This window comes from Doryrhamphus excisus, chromosome 1 (assembly GCF_030265055.1).
Source record: "Doryrhamphus excisus isolate RoL2022-K1 chromosome 1, RoL_Dexc_1.0, whole genome shotgun sequence".
NCBI lineage: Eukaryota > Metazoa > Chordata > Actinopteri > Syngnathiformes > Syngnathidae > Doryrhamphus > Doryrhamphus excisus.
Window position 1 is genome coordinate 2,827,418 of NC_080466.1, and position 18,050 is coordinate 2,845,467.

The following is an 18,050-nucleotide window of genomic DNA, read 5'->3' on the forward strand; positions in this document are numbered from 1 at the left end:
TGTACAAGGCAAGTTAAATCCATGGTCACTACCAATTCATACCGGAAACGCCATCAGTCAAAACTACCAAACCAGACGGCAACTTGCACCCCATGACACCCAAGATGTAAATAGTTTAACCTCTGGCAGCCCCAAAAGTAAATGGTACTGTACATGGCTGTATGCAGTGTGTACATTAACTATTAACAATCTGGTGCATTTGAGTATCTCAAGTATGCAATACACGATGATGGGCACCCCACTCGGCGTAACTCATCGCCAACATGTAGCAAACTATGAACACAGGAGGTGTTTTGTATGAGTCTCCCACGGTTTTAATTGGCTGTCAGATGTGGAGGGAATTTTGGGAATATCAAAGTAGTTCGGAGTAGGAAAATGCTTGACTTGAAGATTAACTTACATGTCTGTGGAAAGGAATGTGAATTTACCAGAGCAATGAGCACCCATGTGGCTTTTTTATACCCCACTTATTGGTCCTCGTCTGGGGGACAGTGATGAAAAGGTGAACATTGTTGCGTCGCAAGCCAGCGTGGGTGACTCATAACGCACGATCGCTCAGGTTCCATTGAAAATGAATGGACAGGGCCTCCCGTGTGGCGTCCATTGGTCTGCGGATGTAGTTCATTGTTCCTTAGCAGGTTCTGTGACAGTTCCACTGACTGATTTAGAAAGGTTCTATCCATCTTCTATGCCGCTTATCTTCATTAAGTTCCCAGCTGACTTCAGCTGAGATGCCAGGTACACCCTGGACTGGTGGCCAGCCAATCACAGGGCACATATAGACAAACAACCATTCACACTCACATTCATAACTATGGACAATTTGGAGTCGCCAATTAGCCTAGCATGTTTTTGGAATGTGGGAGGAAACCGGAGTATCCACATCTTCCTGATCCTGTGGCTTAATGATTTAATTATTGAAAGTCAAATTTAGGCTGGTTCAGCAAGGCTATGCACACTGGGGGTGCAATTCAGAAAATGGTTGTCAATTCAGTATTTTTTCGATACAAAAATACATATTCATGCCTTTTAAAACATGCATTTATTTAAATTATCAACAATGAACTCTGTACAGCTTTTAACATGTACAGTTGTCCCTCATTGATAGCGGTTACTTTGTTCAAGACCAGACTGCTTCTGCGATAATAGCATTCAACACTAACAATAAATGCTATATTTTCAGTTACTGGTTAACTTTGCCCTGTAGACATGAAATAACACGCCTATAGTCACCTTTAGACTTCGCCACGATAGTGTCTCATAAACAGAATATTACATATATTTTCATCAATAGGCCAAGTCCCATGAACAGAATACAACATATATCAATATTTTCATCAATAGGCCATGTCTATCACGAAACGGCGCTCATTTGTGAGGGACAACTATATCTGATGCAGCTTTCTGCTAGCTGTGCATACTTAAAAAAAAAGATATTTACACAAAATTCATCACTCGTGTTCGTATTCCATTCGCTATACATAGCAGTGATTTCCAAAAACATGTCATTCACCCTAAGTAGGTCATCATTTACATCTGATAACAGCGCAGGTAAATTGTACAGGATACATGTATCATTTTTTTTTAGAAAGCCAGCAATTTTTATACATCATTATACAGTAATATATATATACATTTTTGTGTGGGTGCAGCAAGGTAGGTGGGCTAAGTGGAGTCCAAAAGGTCACAATGGCTGTGTCAAATATACTAAGGCAAATCGGTGGCAATACAATGATAAAAAATACATGAAAAATCCACGATTCATAAAGTATATCAACCGTGTGGAGCGTTTTTGCGTAAAGTGGGGTTAAAAAAAAAATCTCTGTTAAATGTAAATGACACCAGTAGACAACAATCATTGATGGTGATATTGCAAAATGATGACATCATGCAATTAATCTGCTAAAAAAAAATAGCTCCATTTAAAAAAAAAAAAGGTGCTATAGATTAGGTTATGAGCAAATCAAGCGCTCTTTTCCACCTGCCTCTGACATGTGCGAATTCACTCGTATACAAACGAGTGGGAGTGGGATTTTGTATTGTTTAGCAACAAAAAAAGTAATGCATCAAATCTTATTCAAACCGAAAGTGCTGTGACTTGGACATTGGACACGGCTCGTAAACCCCTTGGAGTCATTGTTTGTACTATTTGGTTAAGAAAAAAAAATCTGATTTTTTTTTACAAAATACCTAGACTAAATGGAAAAAAATTATAAATTATATAAATTTATATAATGGATATTGTTGAAGCAAAAAAATATTGTGCAGCCCTATTTAAGACACTATTTCCTTTGCATTCCCCCGTTTACTTTATCTTCTCAAAACTCCTCCATCATGCTCTCCTCCTGCTCTAATGCAACTACCCACCCCTACACCTCTTTCTCTCCTTCACTAACGACTCGCTCCTTGGTTTCCCCCTAAAGGGCCAGGTTCATCTGGTTGAGCGCAGGCTGCTGCCTCAGTTGAATCATTCCGTCTGGTTGATGTTGAACATTACTTCCCTCCTCCAGCTCCACCACCACGTCGTCTGGTTTGGCGGCAGGTTCTGTACGTTTCGGCAGCCTTTTGGTTTTGGAGAGGATTTCATGCAGCTCGGGCGACATGTAGTAAGGCCTTTCAGCGGAGCCGTCGTTCCTTTCCATGTCCTCGCCTTGTGAGTGTGGTGAGTTTGAAAAGAAGAAAGCCACTCAGTTTTAGTAGATATGTTAGAAGGAGGAGGAATATAGACGATTAATCACCAGGTTGATGTCAATTACTCACAGAAGCAGAGGAAGAGTGTGTCCACACACATAGCATACACACTGAAGAAGCCAGTGCTGATGAGATAGGATCCAACTACGACCGTCTTGGTACAGAAAATCACGTTAAAAGCTTAAAACACACGTTAAAACACAAATACACTCGTCTCCTTTGTGTGCGACTTTATGTCAACAGTTCCATTTATGTTATTTATGTTGCACCACTTATGCACCACTTATGCTAACCTGTGATAATGATAGAAGATGTCAGAGGCCTACATGGTACTGTACCTCACAAACGTACACAACGAAGGAACACAAATATAGCATTCCCTTGTTTATCAGGGGACAAAATAGCCCACAATAAGTGAAATCCGCAAAGTAGCCAATTATATTAAACCCATCGTTATACATTTCATACACTTTTCTCAGACAGGCATTCCCAGGACATTTTCTCACATTTAGTATCTCTTGTTTGTAAAGGTCAACCTACGAAGTATTTCACTCCTCTGACCGGCTGAGCAATGTGATGGATACAAAAAATAGGATCATGAGAGTAACTATTGGGGTGTTATTTCATGTCCACAGGGATCTAATGATGTTAAAACCTATATTTACAAAGTCATAAACTTGCTTTGTATGTTCTAACTTCTAACAAAAAATGTTCATTAACATTAATTTTTGTATTGCGGAAATTAAACGTAACTTTCTTTGGGCTTGGGAGTTCACTGGACCTCCCGTAAAGCTGCTAAATAAGGTTTAGGTCTGAAGTATGCTTGGCCACTACCATCACCTTCACCCTCAACTGCTTTAGCAACGCAGTGGTTGCCTTGGAGGTGTGGTGTCTCTTGTTCTGCTTCAGTATGTCACGATGACATAGTCATGACAGCCCTCGGTGAACCATAGCTCCACAGTGCCAGCAGCACACATGCGGCCACAGACCATGACCCTCCCGTTTAACACACTTGGTAAATTTACACTGAACTAAAAACTGTATGCCCACTACTTTAGATTTTGTTTGTTTGAGTTCATAGTATTTGCACTTTTGTGAGGTACATTTACTCATTTTTTGTGAGGTATATTTGTGAGTATACACTTCAGGCTGTGTTTTATAGGATATGCTTACATTTTTGAGTTGATTTGGAACCATCAAAAAAACAAAACATTTTAGCCAGTGTCAAAACCATAGCAGAAGTCTGAAAATATGAATTTCTCACCAGTATTGGCACCCAGTAGTAGTTGAGAGAAGGAGCTGCATACTCTGCGTATTTCATTTTTCCAGTAAAGAAGTAGAACGAGCAGATGCCTGCGCGGAAAAAGTACAGTACTTAATTTCAGTATGTTTATAATGTGCCACTTGTGGAAATATACAACAGTTACTTGTTGCTCACCCACAATTCCAATAATGAGCAGTTTTCCAAGAAACAAAAGGTAGTCGGTCACTCCTCCCAACACAACCACCCTGTGTCGAAACAAGTAAATTGGAGTAAAAGGAGTGGAGTGGGGGGGTGTAAGTGAAGGGAACATGTCATTTATATTGTTTTAGTGTAAGCATTATTGTGCATCGTTTTATATGATACTCACTCACCATTTAAAGGATTATGAAAGGTTTTTTTTGTGTGTCTAATGTGATTCTATCACGGAAGAGTACCAGTGATGGCAAAAAAACGTGTGATGCTAACCATAGAAGCAGTAACAGAATGGGAAAGTGTCTTCTCAGTACAATATGAGCAGTGCAATATGTATGTTATGTACAGTTTGTGCTTCATATGTGATGTCAATCAAGTGAGCATCATATTCGTAAAAGGTAGAAATGTTGATACAGCTCTTCTACTGAATCTTTGCGATGGTGTAGATGTACAGTAAACCTCTGATATATCGGACTTGGATATATCGGAAATTCGCTCACAACGGACAGATAAAAAAGAACCGATTTTTCTGTAATGCATTTCCAATAAAAATTCATTGCATATATCGGATTTTTTATAACGGATTTCGCCTATTTCGGACAAAATCTCCAGTCCCGTTCCAATGCATTTCCATTATATTTCCCTCACATATATCGGATGGCCGCATCGTGGCGCTCCGATTCGCCGAATCGTGACAGGCCGCTATACGACGTCATTTGCAGCGTTTGCAGCGTTGCCTGCGCGTCCAGGTACATTGGAAACATAGTCAAGGAAGTGCCTTTTTATAACGGATAAAATCCGATTTACGCATATACCGGATATAAATCCGATATATGCGTAAAACGGACATTTTCCGGTATACGCATATAACGGATTTCACTTATATCGGACAAAACCAGTGGGAACAATTGAATCCGATATATCCGAGGTTTACTGTACTTCATTTGTCTAAAAACACATGTCTAATACAATCCAACCTGATGAAGTTTCTCATGAGAAGGAAGAAGGAGTCTTTGGCGGCTGAACAGAAATTCTTCCCATAGATGGCGACCTGGAGACACATATTATGAACCTCCTTGTGACACTGACACCTCTCACAGCTCAGTTTTCTCTGCTTTTGCACACTCACCATGATGTATGCGTTCCTGTTTATGAACCTGATGCATTTCTCCAGACACCAAAAGCAAAGTTTCATGCACTTGAGTAGAAATTTAGTAAACCTGTTTTCAGCACCTAAGACAAGGGGACAGTGACACCAGAGGTTAGAATATGTTGGTATACAAATCAACATTTTAATGTCAATATATCATAATTTCCAGTGTATAAGCCGCTACTTTAAAAAAAACACTTTGAACTCTAATCTCATGACAGCTCCTTTACGTCAGAACTCCAATTAATGGTTTAAAATCAGGGGTGCTCGTTATGTCAATGACAAGCTACCGGTCGTATTTTGGTGTGGCATTTAGGGAGGCACTTGGCATGGTGTGGTGGTTTGAGAGTCATGATGTGATCATCCATCAAGCGGCGGCGAAAGAACCTATTCCAACCCGCTGTACTTTCAAGTACGTGCTGTTGACTTGCAAAACTGGGCAAAATTCATTGTGAGTACTGCCTCATTACGGATTTGGGAGCACTTTTAGTACAGAAGACACTTAAGCTGCGGTTGGCCCTCTGCAGCCATTGAGTGCACAGCATACGGCCAACCACGTGGTGGGTACGGCATCCATCCCCAGTCAGGCTGTCCAATGAGCGCCAGAGCTTGCGTGGACTGTGCCGATTGAGTGCTTCAGCCCTGCAGGAGGACGCATTGCAAGCACTGATTTCTGCAGTGGGTCCAAGCTGCCGGATAAATGCTGGAATTTGGTCTCCGGGATGCCGAGGACACAGAAGAGGGGGTCAAGTGCGGCTGGAGGGGCCCGGGAGAGGCGGGCGAAAAGTGGTTGGATTCATCAGACTGGAGGAAAAAAAGTTTTTCCTGGGGGTTCAGCTGAAGCGCCATCAAGCTGCCTTGACCTGTTCGATGTATCATTGTCTTGTTTGCACTGTGTTGTCAAACAAGTTGTTGGCCATCAATTGCAAATGGAGGACCGCCTTCCTTGTACAAGTTCAAGTGCTTCGTACAGCACAGAATGATGAGGCCATTTTCAAGATGGAGTTGTGATGGCACGCCATTCTGACATTAAGTGAATGTGACTGATTGTGGCCATCCAAACTTTTGTCTTTTAGTGTACATGCGGCACAATAAAAATCAAGCTGCGGGCAGCTAATGGGCCTCAGGCCTTACTTTGCATCACACTGCAGAAAACTTATACAAATGTGTAAAGAAGTAAATATGATTCATGTGGATTGAGTTTGTCGAGATGTTAAATCCTACTACCTTGCAACCTCTGCTCGATGTACTCCAGAAGAAACCTGATGAACTGGACCACAGCCAGGATCAAAGAACCAAACGCCATGGAGCCCATGTGATACCTGACAAGGACAATTAAAAGTGATTATGCATGTATATTATTTATTATCCAACCACCAATTCAATATATCCTTTTTCTAACCTGAGGGCTATTCTCAAGGAGGACATGATGGGGTAGGCAGGAATATCGTCAGGCTTGTTGAAAGCCCAATAATACGAGGAAAAGGCCCCGGCCAGGGTGACCTGCCCCAGGGCCAACACAAAGTTGGCGCACCAAAAGAAGAGGAAGAGGTTGTAAAACTGGAACACTGAGAGAAATTTGTGGAATGTAGTCTCTCCGCCATAGAAGGCGAAGGCACACGCTGAACAGCTGTGGTCGGTAACAGTAATCTGTAAAAAAAAAATAAAAAAAGTGAACAATTTCATCCAAGAAAACATGGAAACATGTGGCTGCGGGCGGCTTCATCACCTTAGGGTCACAAGTCTGCCACGAGCTTGTTTCGTTGCAGTAATATTTGTACACCTGCTCACTAGATGTAGACAAGAAACTGATCCAATTTGTCAAGGTGGTCAACAACAGGATGAGAATATATTTGATAAGGTCACAGAATCAACAAAATTTTATCATTCATAGAGCGCGATTTAGTAAGAGTATGTCTCAAAATACGTAGAACAAAGCAAAGCTGGTCTAACTGGATGCACCAAGAATTGAGCAAAATAGAACTGGCAACCCCTTCATCAATATGCAAAACATGCAGATTATTAGAATGCTGGATGCTTTCATACCCGCAACATGATTTATCAAACTTGCTTGGTGTTTTTGAGTCTTGTTTTTAGCACACTTTAAAAACCAGATCAAACTGGCAGTCTTCCGTGCGTTAATTAAGATATTTGGATTGCCAGAAATATAGAATGGAAATACAGTAAACCTCGGATATATCGGAAATTCGCTCACAACGGACAGATAAAAAAGAACCGATTTTTCTGTAATGTATTTCCAATAAAAATTCATTGCATATATCGGATTTTTTATAACGGATTTCGCCTATTTCGGACAAAATCTCCAGTCCCGTTCCAATGCATTTCCATTAAATTTCCCTCGCATATATCGGATGGCCGCATCGTGGCGCTCCGATTCGCCGAATCGTGACAGGCCGCTATACGACGTCATTTGCAGCGTTGCCTGCGTGTCCAGGTACATTGGAAACAGTCAAGGAACTTTTTATAACGGATAAAATCCGATTTACGCATATACCGGATATAAATCCGATATATGCGTAAAACGGACATTTTCCGGTATACGCATATAACGGATTTCGCTTATATCGGACAAAACCAGTGGGAACAATTGAATCCGATATATCCGAGGTTTACTGTAGTACTAAATAGAATAAAATTTAACAACACTTTTGCACATCTGAAAAAATTGTCCCCTTAAAGTGTTCTTCTGTCTGGATGATCCTTGATTGTCACCTTAAGTCGTGAAAGGATACACAGCAGTGGTTGCCCAGTAAGCTATGACCGCTGACAAGAGTGTGAAGGTCAGCAAGGGGAAGAGTAATGTTGACGTCAATTGTCCAACGGCTCTGTCAAAGAACATCAGTGGTGAAAAAAAAGTAATCAGGGTCCAAACCAAACTATTAGCATTATCCAGAGCGCGTGCCACTGCCTTCCCGGTTTGTTATGTTGATGACCCAACATATTTCAGCAACTATTTTTATAACAGTCAATACTGAGGGAATGAAACTTGGATATACTTTATAGTAGTCAGTGTTCGTTTTGTCAATACCACAAGTGTCTTGCTGCATTCAAGAGTTGCGGTCCAGGACTGCATTCCAGCTATTAGGACAGTATCGGCAGAGTTCATTTCAGAGAAAGGTAAATCTATACTGCTTTCCAAGCATTACACTGACTACTCACTTAAATCTAATTGTCATGTGTATAATATTGTCCATGAAGGAAATAATGCAATGGTTGCTGAAGTGCAATACTGCACGATGACTTATGCACTTATGGAGGAAACCAGGTTTGTCGACTGCCTGGGTGAAGGCTTCTGCTCCTTTAAGTTTCATCAGTGATTTTAAAAATGAGTCAAATGTGTTTTTGTCTAAATGTTATCCTTCCCCCTTCATATCATATTGCCCAGCGGTCACCAACGTGGTGTGCGCGGGCATAATGGCATAATAACCATGAGGCACTTGCAAAAAAGAAATGCATTGTGAGGTACAAAATGTGGATACCAGCATTTAATGTGAATGTTCTGGAAAACAAGCGTATCCCCTTTGTTTGGGTTAAAATAAGCTATGAAAAAATATTTGTAATCTTTTAAAGTGGTATCACTCATAAATGATCAGTATCGGCAGTGTAAAAACCTAATCGCAGCATCCTATTTTAACATTATTATAGCCCTCTAAAAATGACAAAAAAAAAAAATGACAAAACCCTAGCCCTAGTGATCATTTATTAATTTTTTGAAGAACTGTAAAAAAGGGAGGTAGTGATGTTAATTGACACTGTCAGAGGGATATTCACTTAACAAAAAAGGCCAATGGGAGCTTTCAAGAACTACAACAACTATTCGACCTGGACGAAAACGATTATTTTAGGTACATACAAATGAGAAATTATTATGACAGGAAAATAAAATTCTGGATGAACAGAAGAAGACATGGGCTGATTCAAATGGCAATGTCTTCCTACAAATCCAAAACTACGAAGATAGTATCCACACTATATAAAAATTTAATGGAGGGAAAGGCAAATACTCATTATATTAAAGAAAAATGGGAAAAAGAGCTCAAAACAAACATTACAGAAACTGAATGGTTGGGCATGATTATGACTCAAAACACCACTACATCATCTCGGGTCTAGAGGGAGCATTGCTGGAAGAATATAATTAGATTTTTCATTACACCAGAAATTAAACAAAAATATGTTAGGGTTACCCAGCCATGTTGGCGTCAGTGTGGTACAGTCAATGTCAACCATTCACATGTCTTCTGGCTTTGCCCAAATATCATTAATTTTTGGAAGAGGGTATGTAAAACCATGGAGAGGATTTTGGGTTACAGTTTGGTTTTTTCATGTGAGACATTGTATCTGGGCCACCTGGTGGGAGACCTTGTGTCAAGAAAAGATAGATATCTGTATAAAATCATGTTGGTAGCATGTAAAAAAAGCCATTACCAAAAAATGGCTTAACCCAAGACCCCCGCAATTGCAGGACTGGCTTTGTGTGATGAACGCAATACATGACATGGAACTGTTAACACATAGATTGAGGACTGAAGAAGACATGTGTGGAGAAAAATGGGTGAAATGGACACTGTTCACGGACAAAACCAAGGAAACTACTTAAATTGCACCATGACAGGGAATGTGGGATAACCAAATTGTGTGATGTGTATGTCCAGTGCCCCCCCTTTTTGTTTTTTAGTGTGTTTGTATTGCTGTTGACGTTTTGTTTAGAAAAATATAAAAATAAATAAAAATAAAGTTAAAAAAAATAAAAAAAAAAGGCCAATGGAGTGATTTTTTTTTTTTTTTTTACGCTGACCTGCTGGCCTCTTTAATGAGGGCGATGGCGACCAAGATTCTAATCCTGAGGTAGATAAGAAGGATGATGATGAAGACCTCCACAACGATGAGAGTGATCACTGCAAAAGAGTGAATGGGGGAATTAAAACAGTGTGGGTGATTGTAAGCACATCGGAGCATACTGAATGCGAGCCAGGTAGTTCTGATGTCAAGATAGATTCCGGGGTTGGTCCCGTGGCCCATGTCGGAGGTCTGTCCCGTTTCCTTCACTCCTTTGAGATTGTTGAACTCCACGCTACAATGGACGATACCTAAGAACATATTACATATTTTGTTGTGTTTCATTTCTGGTTGTTTTTTTTTTGCACCATGGTAAGCTGTGGCTTTGTGAAACAATATAACCCAACACTTTAGTGCCATGCTGATTATCGACCAATATATGGGCCTTTTTAGACCCCAATAGTGGTATCTGCCCCCAAAATCCCACATTGGTTGGGCTCTAGTTCCCTGTGCTACATGCTACATAAATGCAAATTGTAACCATGGCAACTTCAGTGCATGTGCTGTATCTTAAAAAACGAGGCAAAAAGACTTACCGTACGCAATAACTGCAATCACCAGGACAATCATGATCCAGACCATGAGGCCGGCCAGGAAGCGAAGCAGCATGACGAAGATAAAGCTGATCAACGTGGCTATCAAAAGGGCCCTAAAAATGGCGGACACCAAAGACTTGGAAGTCATATGCGTTACGGTACAAAACGTCATTCACAAATGCATTTTTAAATAGTTTTGAACAAAGGACCAGAGTTAATGTGATGTGTTCTTACACCATTATCCAGTGCCACGACTGAGCGAAGTCCTCAAAGATTCTCATGGCCACAAAATTAGCTTGAACAACTAAGTTGGATTGTCTGCAAAAAAAAAAACCCTATTCAATTCAAACTCAACTTGACATTCTAAAATAATAGTCACCTGACACAACAATACTTGTTAGCACTAGAATGAATTCCTGAAGTGATCACTTATGACAATGGCATAAGCCAGGGGTGGGCAAACTACGGCCCGGGGGCCACATCCGGCCCGCCAAGTGTTTGAATACGGCCCGCCCAATCTTTCGAAAGTATTTAATTTAAACTCAACATACAACCTGGCATCATGGCCTGAGCCAACCTTTTGATGGTTGTATCAATTTCGTTGTTTGACATGGTCTGTTGTTTACAAAGTGCTCCTGAAAAAAGGGACACAAGCACATAATAATAATAATAAAAATTAAAATAATAATTATTATATTATTATTATAACTATTATGATTATTATATTTCTTATATTAATGCTAATTATTATATTAATTACATATAATAATATTGTTATATTTGCATATTTTACATACTAATAATATAATAATTATTATTTTAATTTTATTTTAATTATTATAATATTTTATTATTTTTAAAATATTTAAATATAAATATAAAATAATAAATAATAATAGCAGATTGCATGACAATTTTACAGATACAATAATACCAGGTGGACTGTTACGTGTAAAATATATAGTCTGCCCCCCCCCGGAAATTTTGTTATATCAATGCGGCCCGCGAGTCAAAACGTTTGCCCACCCCTGGCATAAGCCAATAATAAAAAAAACCTTTATACACTTCATACCAACTCTTGATTCTGACAGCAGACAAAAAAAACAGTGACCAAGAAAACAAGCTCTAGTACCCATGAGCTGGGTACTACGTATATTATTTCTTATATTTATTTTCTTTTTTTTTGTAACATATGTGGACAAGACCTTGCAACTACGTGTTTTGAAGCATGAACATCAGCTATTTTCACACTTTGTAATCATTTCTACCTGTATTTTCTACCTGTATGTACATCAGTGGGGGCGAGTCGGAGTTGGAATTTTTGTCCCAAGTCCACCCCTGACTGGCGACCACTTCAGGGTGTAGCTGGGATAGGCCCAGGCTCACCCATAACAGGATAAATGTTAGAAAAGAGCTGAATAACAATACTTTTACTCATACTTTTGTGATTGCAACATAGGTAATAACATAGGTAGGTTCAGCTCTCACATGGGGAACAACATTAACATATTAGCACAGTGAAAAGAACTCACTGTGACGCGTCGAGAAAATCCTCTGGTGGGGCGAAATTAGAACCTAATATATTGTTCATCGCTTCGCTTCTTTTGTTTGGTGACAGGTCTGGAAGGCAGCGACGTGTGACTGCAAAAGGAGAAGAATAACAGCTTAGAAAGTGGCATGACTTGTCTTGACCCGTATTGATTTATGGCGAGCTTGTTACTCACAGGGTGCCATGGGTATGATATAGTGAGGGCATAACTCGGCAGGGAGTCCACTGGTGTCCTGAGTGACAGGATTAAAATGTGTCATTTTAATGGGGATTATTGTCTGAGAGTCTGCAATTCCTTCAGAAAAATGTAAATGCCGGAAAATGCTGTCATAGCAATCCCTACATTCATTCATTCATTCATTAATTTTCTACCACTTATCCTCACGAGGGTTGGGGGGTATGCTGGAGCCTATCCCAGCTGTCTTCGGGCGAAAGGCGGGGTACATCCTGGACTGGTCGCCAGCCAATCACAGGGCACATATAAACAAACAAGTATTCACACTCACATTCATACCTATGGACAATTTGGAGTCGCCAATTAGCCTAGCATGTTTTTTTGGAATGTGGGAGGAAACCGGAGTCCCCAGAAAAAACCCACGCATGCACGGGGAGAACATACAAACTCCACACAGAGATGGTTTGCGAGGGTGGAATCAAACTCGGGTCTCCGAGCTGTGTGGCCTGCGCGCTAACCACTTGGCTGACGTGCAGCCACAATCCCTACATTCATTCATTCCTTCATTTTCTACCGCTTTTTCCTCACAAGGGTTGGGGGGTATGCTGGAGCCTATTCCAGCTGTCTTCGGGCGAGAGGCGGGGTACACCCTGGACTGGTGGCCAGCCAATCACAGGGCACATATAGACAAACAACCATTCACACTCACATTCATACCTATGGACAATTTGGAGTCGCCAATTAGCCTAGCATGTTTTTAGAATGTGCGGGGAGAACATACAAACTCCACACAGAGATGGTTTGCGAGGGTGGAATCAAACTCGGGTCTCCTAGGTGTGTGGCCTAGGCGCTAACCACTTAGCTGACGTGCAGCCACAATCCCTACATATAATACAGAAATGCTCCCTTGAGGATGACAGCAGATCAATATGATTTAGCACTTTTTAGCGTTTTGAGCTGACGCCTTTATTGCTTTTCAGTGCATGAACTCACCTCTCCTTCCACTTCCTTGCAGAACTTCCTGTAACTCATGTGATTGGACCTCAGAGCGTCTGCCCGGTGCATAGAGTCCTCAGGACATTTTTCCACACATATCTATTGATAAGACACAAACGGCGATTGTTATAAAACCACTGTAGCAATAGAAATGTAAACCCGTCTTGGAGCTGACCTGTGTGGTGGGACACTGGAACTCAACGAGCACCTGTGGACCGATACACTTCAAGATATTGAAGTAAAAGAGGAATGGTTTATTCCTGTAAGACAAGTGCAATACATCATTATTATCTACAAAGAACTTTCATGAATCTTTTGGAGAATTCTTCCACAGTGGATCGTCTCACATTGACCGTGATCCCATTTAATACCCAAATTTATTATTTTTAAACAGCCAAATAACCTTTTTTGTTACTTTTTCCTGTTTTTTTATAGTGGTTTGTTACTTCAAGTGGCAATGTAGTTATATATATAATTGGGCTTGTAACACCATTGAGTTGAATTAAATTGTTGCATCGCAAGATTTAATTGAAACATTGATAATTATGCTTCAATGTTTATTGATTTGTATTGATGCGTTAAGTGCCCGGCCTCCTGTTTCTGAACACACTGATTGTGAATATGCTTATTTCTTACTAATAGGCCATATTCAACAACAAAACAGCATCATTTATTTATGTTTTTGAAAAAAAAAAACGCAGTAAGAGTTTAGTTGCAAAATTCAAACTAACACAATATATTGACGTACATTGACGTGAATTGTTTTTTAGCATCTTTGACATACAGATCAACATGCCACCACAGCTTTCAATTTTTCAGTTTGTTGTTGTATTTTTGCATTTCAGAATTCTATTTCTTGGAGACTTGCCTTCCAGTAGATTGCTATTTCATTTCATGCTTCATTTAAAAAAGTATACTAAAAATTTGGGGAAAAAACATACCAAAACCGTAGCCTAAAATAAAAATGTTAACTCTTGTGAAAAGAGTACTGTATTTTTTTTTTGTGTTCAAATACTCACACCATGGAACCTTGCCCACAAAGGTTCCCATCACTGTCTGTGGGATAGAGCATTTTTCGGGGATTACCGTGAGACCAGGCTGTAGGGGAAGAGATTTCAGAATATGGCATATACACATCATAAGCGTGAAATCATTTGCGTGTTCATTCCAGCACAGTACAACACATTATGGATCACAAAAAATGTTTTGTGTATTACTGCCCAAAAGTTACACCTAAATATAATACGACCCACAAGAGCTATATATTTTTTCCTGACATTAGTAATAATAAACACAATTTTATTGATTTAATTGGCTGGAACAAATCAAATTTTCAAATCAGGTGTTAGGAATTAGACCAATCGCTATACTGCCTGTTATAATTAAAATGATTGAAAACTGGGTCACAAACAATTGGTAAATTTCTGCTTGTTATCATCAGCAATGTTGCCTGTCACAATTTTGCGACGTTGGCGCATAAGGGTTTTTGCATACATATCACAAAACACTGATGCCTCAATTTTCTTACCGACGATCCCCACAGCCAAGTAGCCAGCCAAGGCCACGATGAAAAGAAGACAGCATAGAATATCAGTACACCCCCTGAGGAGAAAAACATTACATTATTTATGGTATTCTTTTCAAACCAATTGAAATCGAGATAGTACCTGTCTTGAATGGGCCCTTTGAAGTTTGGGTCAAAGTGTCTGCCTTCTCCTAAGAAAAAAAAACAAGAGGCTCATTATTGTCTCTTCTTATTCAAATTTAAACTGTTGATCTCACGTAAAATGCGCCTGCTCATTCATAGCTTATAGTTTTATCAGAAACTTCACTAAATGATGGTATCCACCGTTTCTTTCTAGTGTTTTCACATTATTGACTAACTGAATGAAAAGCAGGCTTGCAGGCGCCTCATGTGGTCTTGGGGAGGGCTAGCTGGTGCCCGCAGGCACCGTGTTGATGACCCAAAGTACCTACAAAAGAGCCCTAATGGGGTGAAAATACAGTTATTGTTTATTTTGTTTTCAGATTTTTATTTAATTTTTGTCAAGCACAGTATTAAAAAGGGTCTGTGTATATTTTACTGTATTCTGTACTACAGGATGTATGTGACAGTGTTAAAATGTATGTACTTTGTCCCAGTGCTGTATGTATGTGTTATGGATTATTACTGACAACATATACGAGAATCAAGGCAATGATCTAAAAATAATAGGCTACCCCATAGTTTTATAAATGTGCACTATTTGTTTTGGTCAGTAGAGGCTGCTAAGTGTGCAGTTAGGGATTATTTTGGAGTGGGTGTCATCAAACTGGTGCCCGCTGGCAAGGGGTGGCTCCACCACAACCACAGGAGGCGCCTGCAAGAAAGCTTCCTATTCGTGGGAGAACACTAGAAATAAAAAAAAATGTTGTGGATACCAGCATTTTGCTAATGTACAGGTACAATATGTGCTAATGTACAAACAATACAAGCAGTTGATGTTTGCTAAATACATGGATGAAGAGTCTTGAACCAGTCATGATGTACTATATATATCACTATATTGACGCTTACTATAGTACCCATTATGTCATTGTATGGTCATATCATTATTATTATGTATATGCATTATTAAAAAAAAAAAAAACTTAAACTGTATTATAGAAAGCAGGAAGTGAACAAATGTAACAGTTACTGATTGTAAAAGTACCAGATGGAGGGGTTGGGTTTAATAAGCTTTGCTTCTTCCTACTCCTTTTGGACATGTGAAACTGAACTGATTATGTGATGCACTCAATTGTAATCTGATGCATGTTCAAATGAAATAAAAATCATTAGCATTACCATTACTAGTTTAGACATGATTTAAAAGAGCTAACAGTTTTTGGCGGGAAAAATGTTTGCCTGATTACATTGATGTTCTGTAGGTTTGATCCACTGGACTATGGACTTTTCATGGATGACAAAGCTGTATGTATGATTGTAACTCAAAAGTACGCCTGGAGGTCTGCTATTGACTCCAACAAAATCCCCAAAACGTTCCCCTGTGGACAGGTCCAATTTAAAACAAACGCCTGTTTTGTAACCATCCACTGCATCGCTTCTTACCGACTTGAGACTTGGGTCTTTTTTCCTCCTCTTCCATTGTTATGCTCGCTGTGGCTCAACGCTCAAATAGGACAGAACCATGAAAATGTAGAAAAAGCACACCAATATCACTGGTCGGCGGTTTCGGGTCCAAAACAGTGAGGGAGGGAACATCACAAACCAAACTGAGGCAGACTGGAGGGAAAAAAAATTGAGTCTTAATGAGTGACAGCACATACAGCCAATCATGAATACGTAAATTAGTCGCTCGTGGCGTCAATTGAACGTGTTCAACGTAAATATCGTAAAAGTAAAAACAGGTGCAATTCCTTAAACGCCTTTTGGTTTAAAATAACTAGTTATTGTGATGTTAATACTAACATACCCAATGTTTTCCTAAATCCACTTTGCTTTACAAAAAAAAATCGTTTTTGTATTATTTCACATCTGACTGCAAAGTGTTTGGTTGGTTGCCAGGTTGGACAATCCACGCAATAGTTGCATTTGTCTCAATAAAAAATAAGGTACAGAAGTAAAATATATTTCTGTGTCTCAGTTGTTTTACTTACATAATTCAGCTCCAAAAAACGCTTGTCAGTACGCTGCAGTGGTTCTAAACACAAACGCAAACTACAACCAGCGTAATAAACGTATTGTTAAACTGATGTCATTGTCTCTGACTGTTGCTTTCATACGGAATACGTCAGCGTCCACTGACGTTGGCTCAAGGGAAGCCGTCATCATGGAATATATAAATATATATAAATATACACACGATATCTGACATACATTTGTCTATTTAATTAGGCTAAAACACTCGGATTGCTGTTAATGATGTAAATAAAATATGATTAAGATGTTCATATTGTTATTTTTGCTGTGAAAATAACATGAGAGACATGTTTGCTGTATTAGATGAGTGATTCAATGTTGACATATTACCCTTTTTTTTACACTAAAAGCAGTTGTTAAGGTCTCCGTATGAGATCCCATGAACGGATTATAGTTCTGCTGTTTGTGGATGACGTAATGGCCTGTTAAAACTTTATTTACAATTTACAAAATTTATTTACATTGCATCAATACACACGGACATACAAGTTGTTCTTATTGTTATGTGTCACGTCAAATTCTTCAAACATAAGATCACACTTTTCTTACTAAAATGAGACAATTTTACATGAATAAGCAAATATTTCATCGCAGTGCATATTCAACTATTGTTGAGTGGGTTTCGAATAGAGGATATGGCAATCATAAAGAATGAGAACCAGATTGTTTATTCCTGACAACAATAATAAAAGTATACAGACGTATACTTTTGTCTGTATTTGTGAGACTGTGTTTGTATTTAACTGAGTTTAAGCGATTAAGTTTAACAAAGAAAACCTTAAGACTATGTGCTTGTTTTAGCTTTTATCTTTAGCTAGCAAGAATGAGCAAACAAACAGACGAGCATATGGCTGTTAATGGCAGGCTTAGACAAAAAAATAAGTTTTACACTTTAAGTGCAAACATTTCTTTAATATATAAAAGTCACAAACATATAAATATCAATATTACATCA

The 18,050-nt window shown here is 39.3% G+C and overlaps 1 protein-coding gene across 6 annotated transcripts; it reads right to left on the reverse strand.

Annotated features, from left to right (window-relative positions):
* Positions 1 to 1,033: 1,033 nt before the first annotated feature.
* On the reverse strand, positions 1,034 to 17,473 carry LOC131140475 (choline transporter-like protein 2). Of its 6 annotated transcripts, XM_058090971.1 has the most exons (23): positions 17,053 to 17,160; positions 16,505 to 16,678; positions 15,081 to 15,129; positions 14,942 to 15,015; positions 14,433 to 14,511; positions 13,589 to 13,673; positions 13,411 to 13,512; positions 12,418 to 12,475; positions 12,226 to 12,334; positions 10,928 to 11,011; positions 10,694 to 10,806; positions 10,280 to 10,408; positions 10,117 to 10,216; positions 8,051 to 8,143; positions 7,027 to 7,105; positions 6,700 to 6,947; positions 6,525 to 6,619; positions 5,277 to 5,380; positions 5,125 to 5,198; positions 4,130 to 4,200; positions 3,956 to 4,044; positions 2,761 to 2,845; positions 1,034 to 2,650 (listed from the first exon to the last, which is right to left on the reverse strand). In XM_058090971.1, exons 2-23 carry the CDS (start codon positions 16,539 to 16,541, stop codon positions 2,418 to 2,420), a joined length of 2,190 nt encoding a protein of 729 aa, XP_057946954.1. In that variant the 5' UTR covers positions 16,542 to 16,678; positions 17,053 to 17,160; the 3' UTR covers positions 1,034 to 2,417. The 6 variants fall into 6 exon arrangements, 5 of the variants coding, with proteins under 5 accessions (XP_057946954.1, XP_057946941.1, XP_057946946.1 ...); XM_058090958.1 differs by lacking the exon at positions 17,053 to 17,160 and adding an exon at positions 17,426 to 17,473 and having other exon boundaries at positions 10,117 to 10,408; XM_058090963.1 differs by having other exon boundaries at positions 10,117 to 10,408; positions 14,433 to 14,469.
* Positions 17,474 to 18,050: the final 577 nt, after the last annotated feature.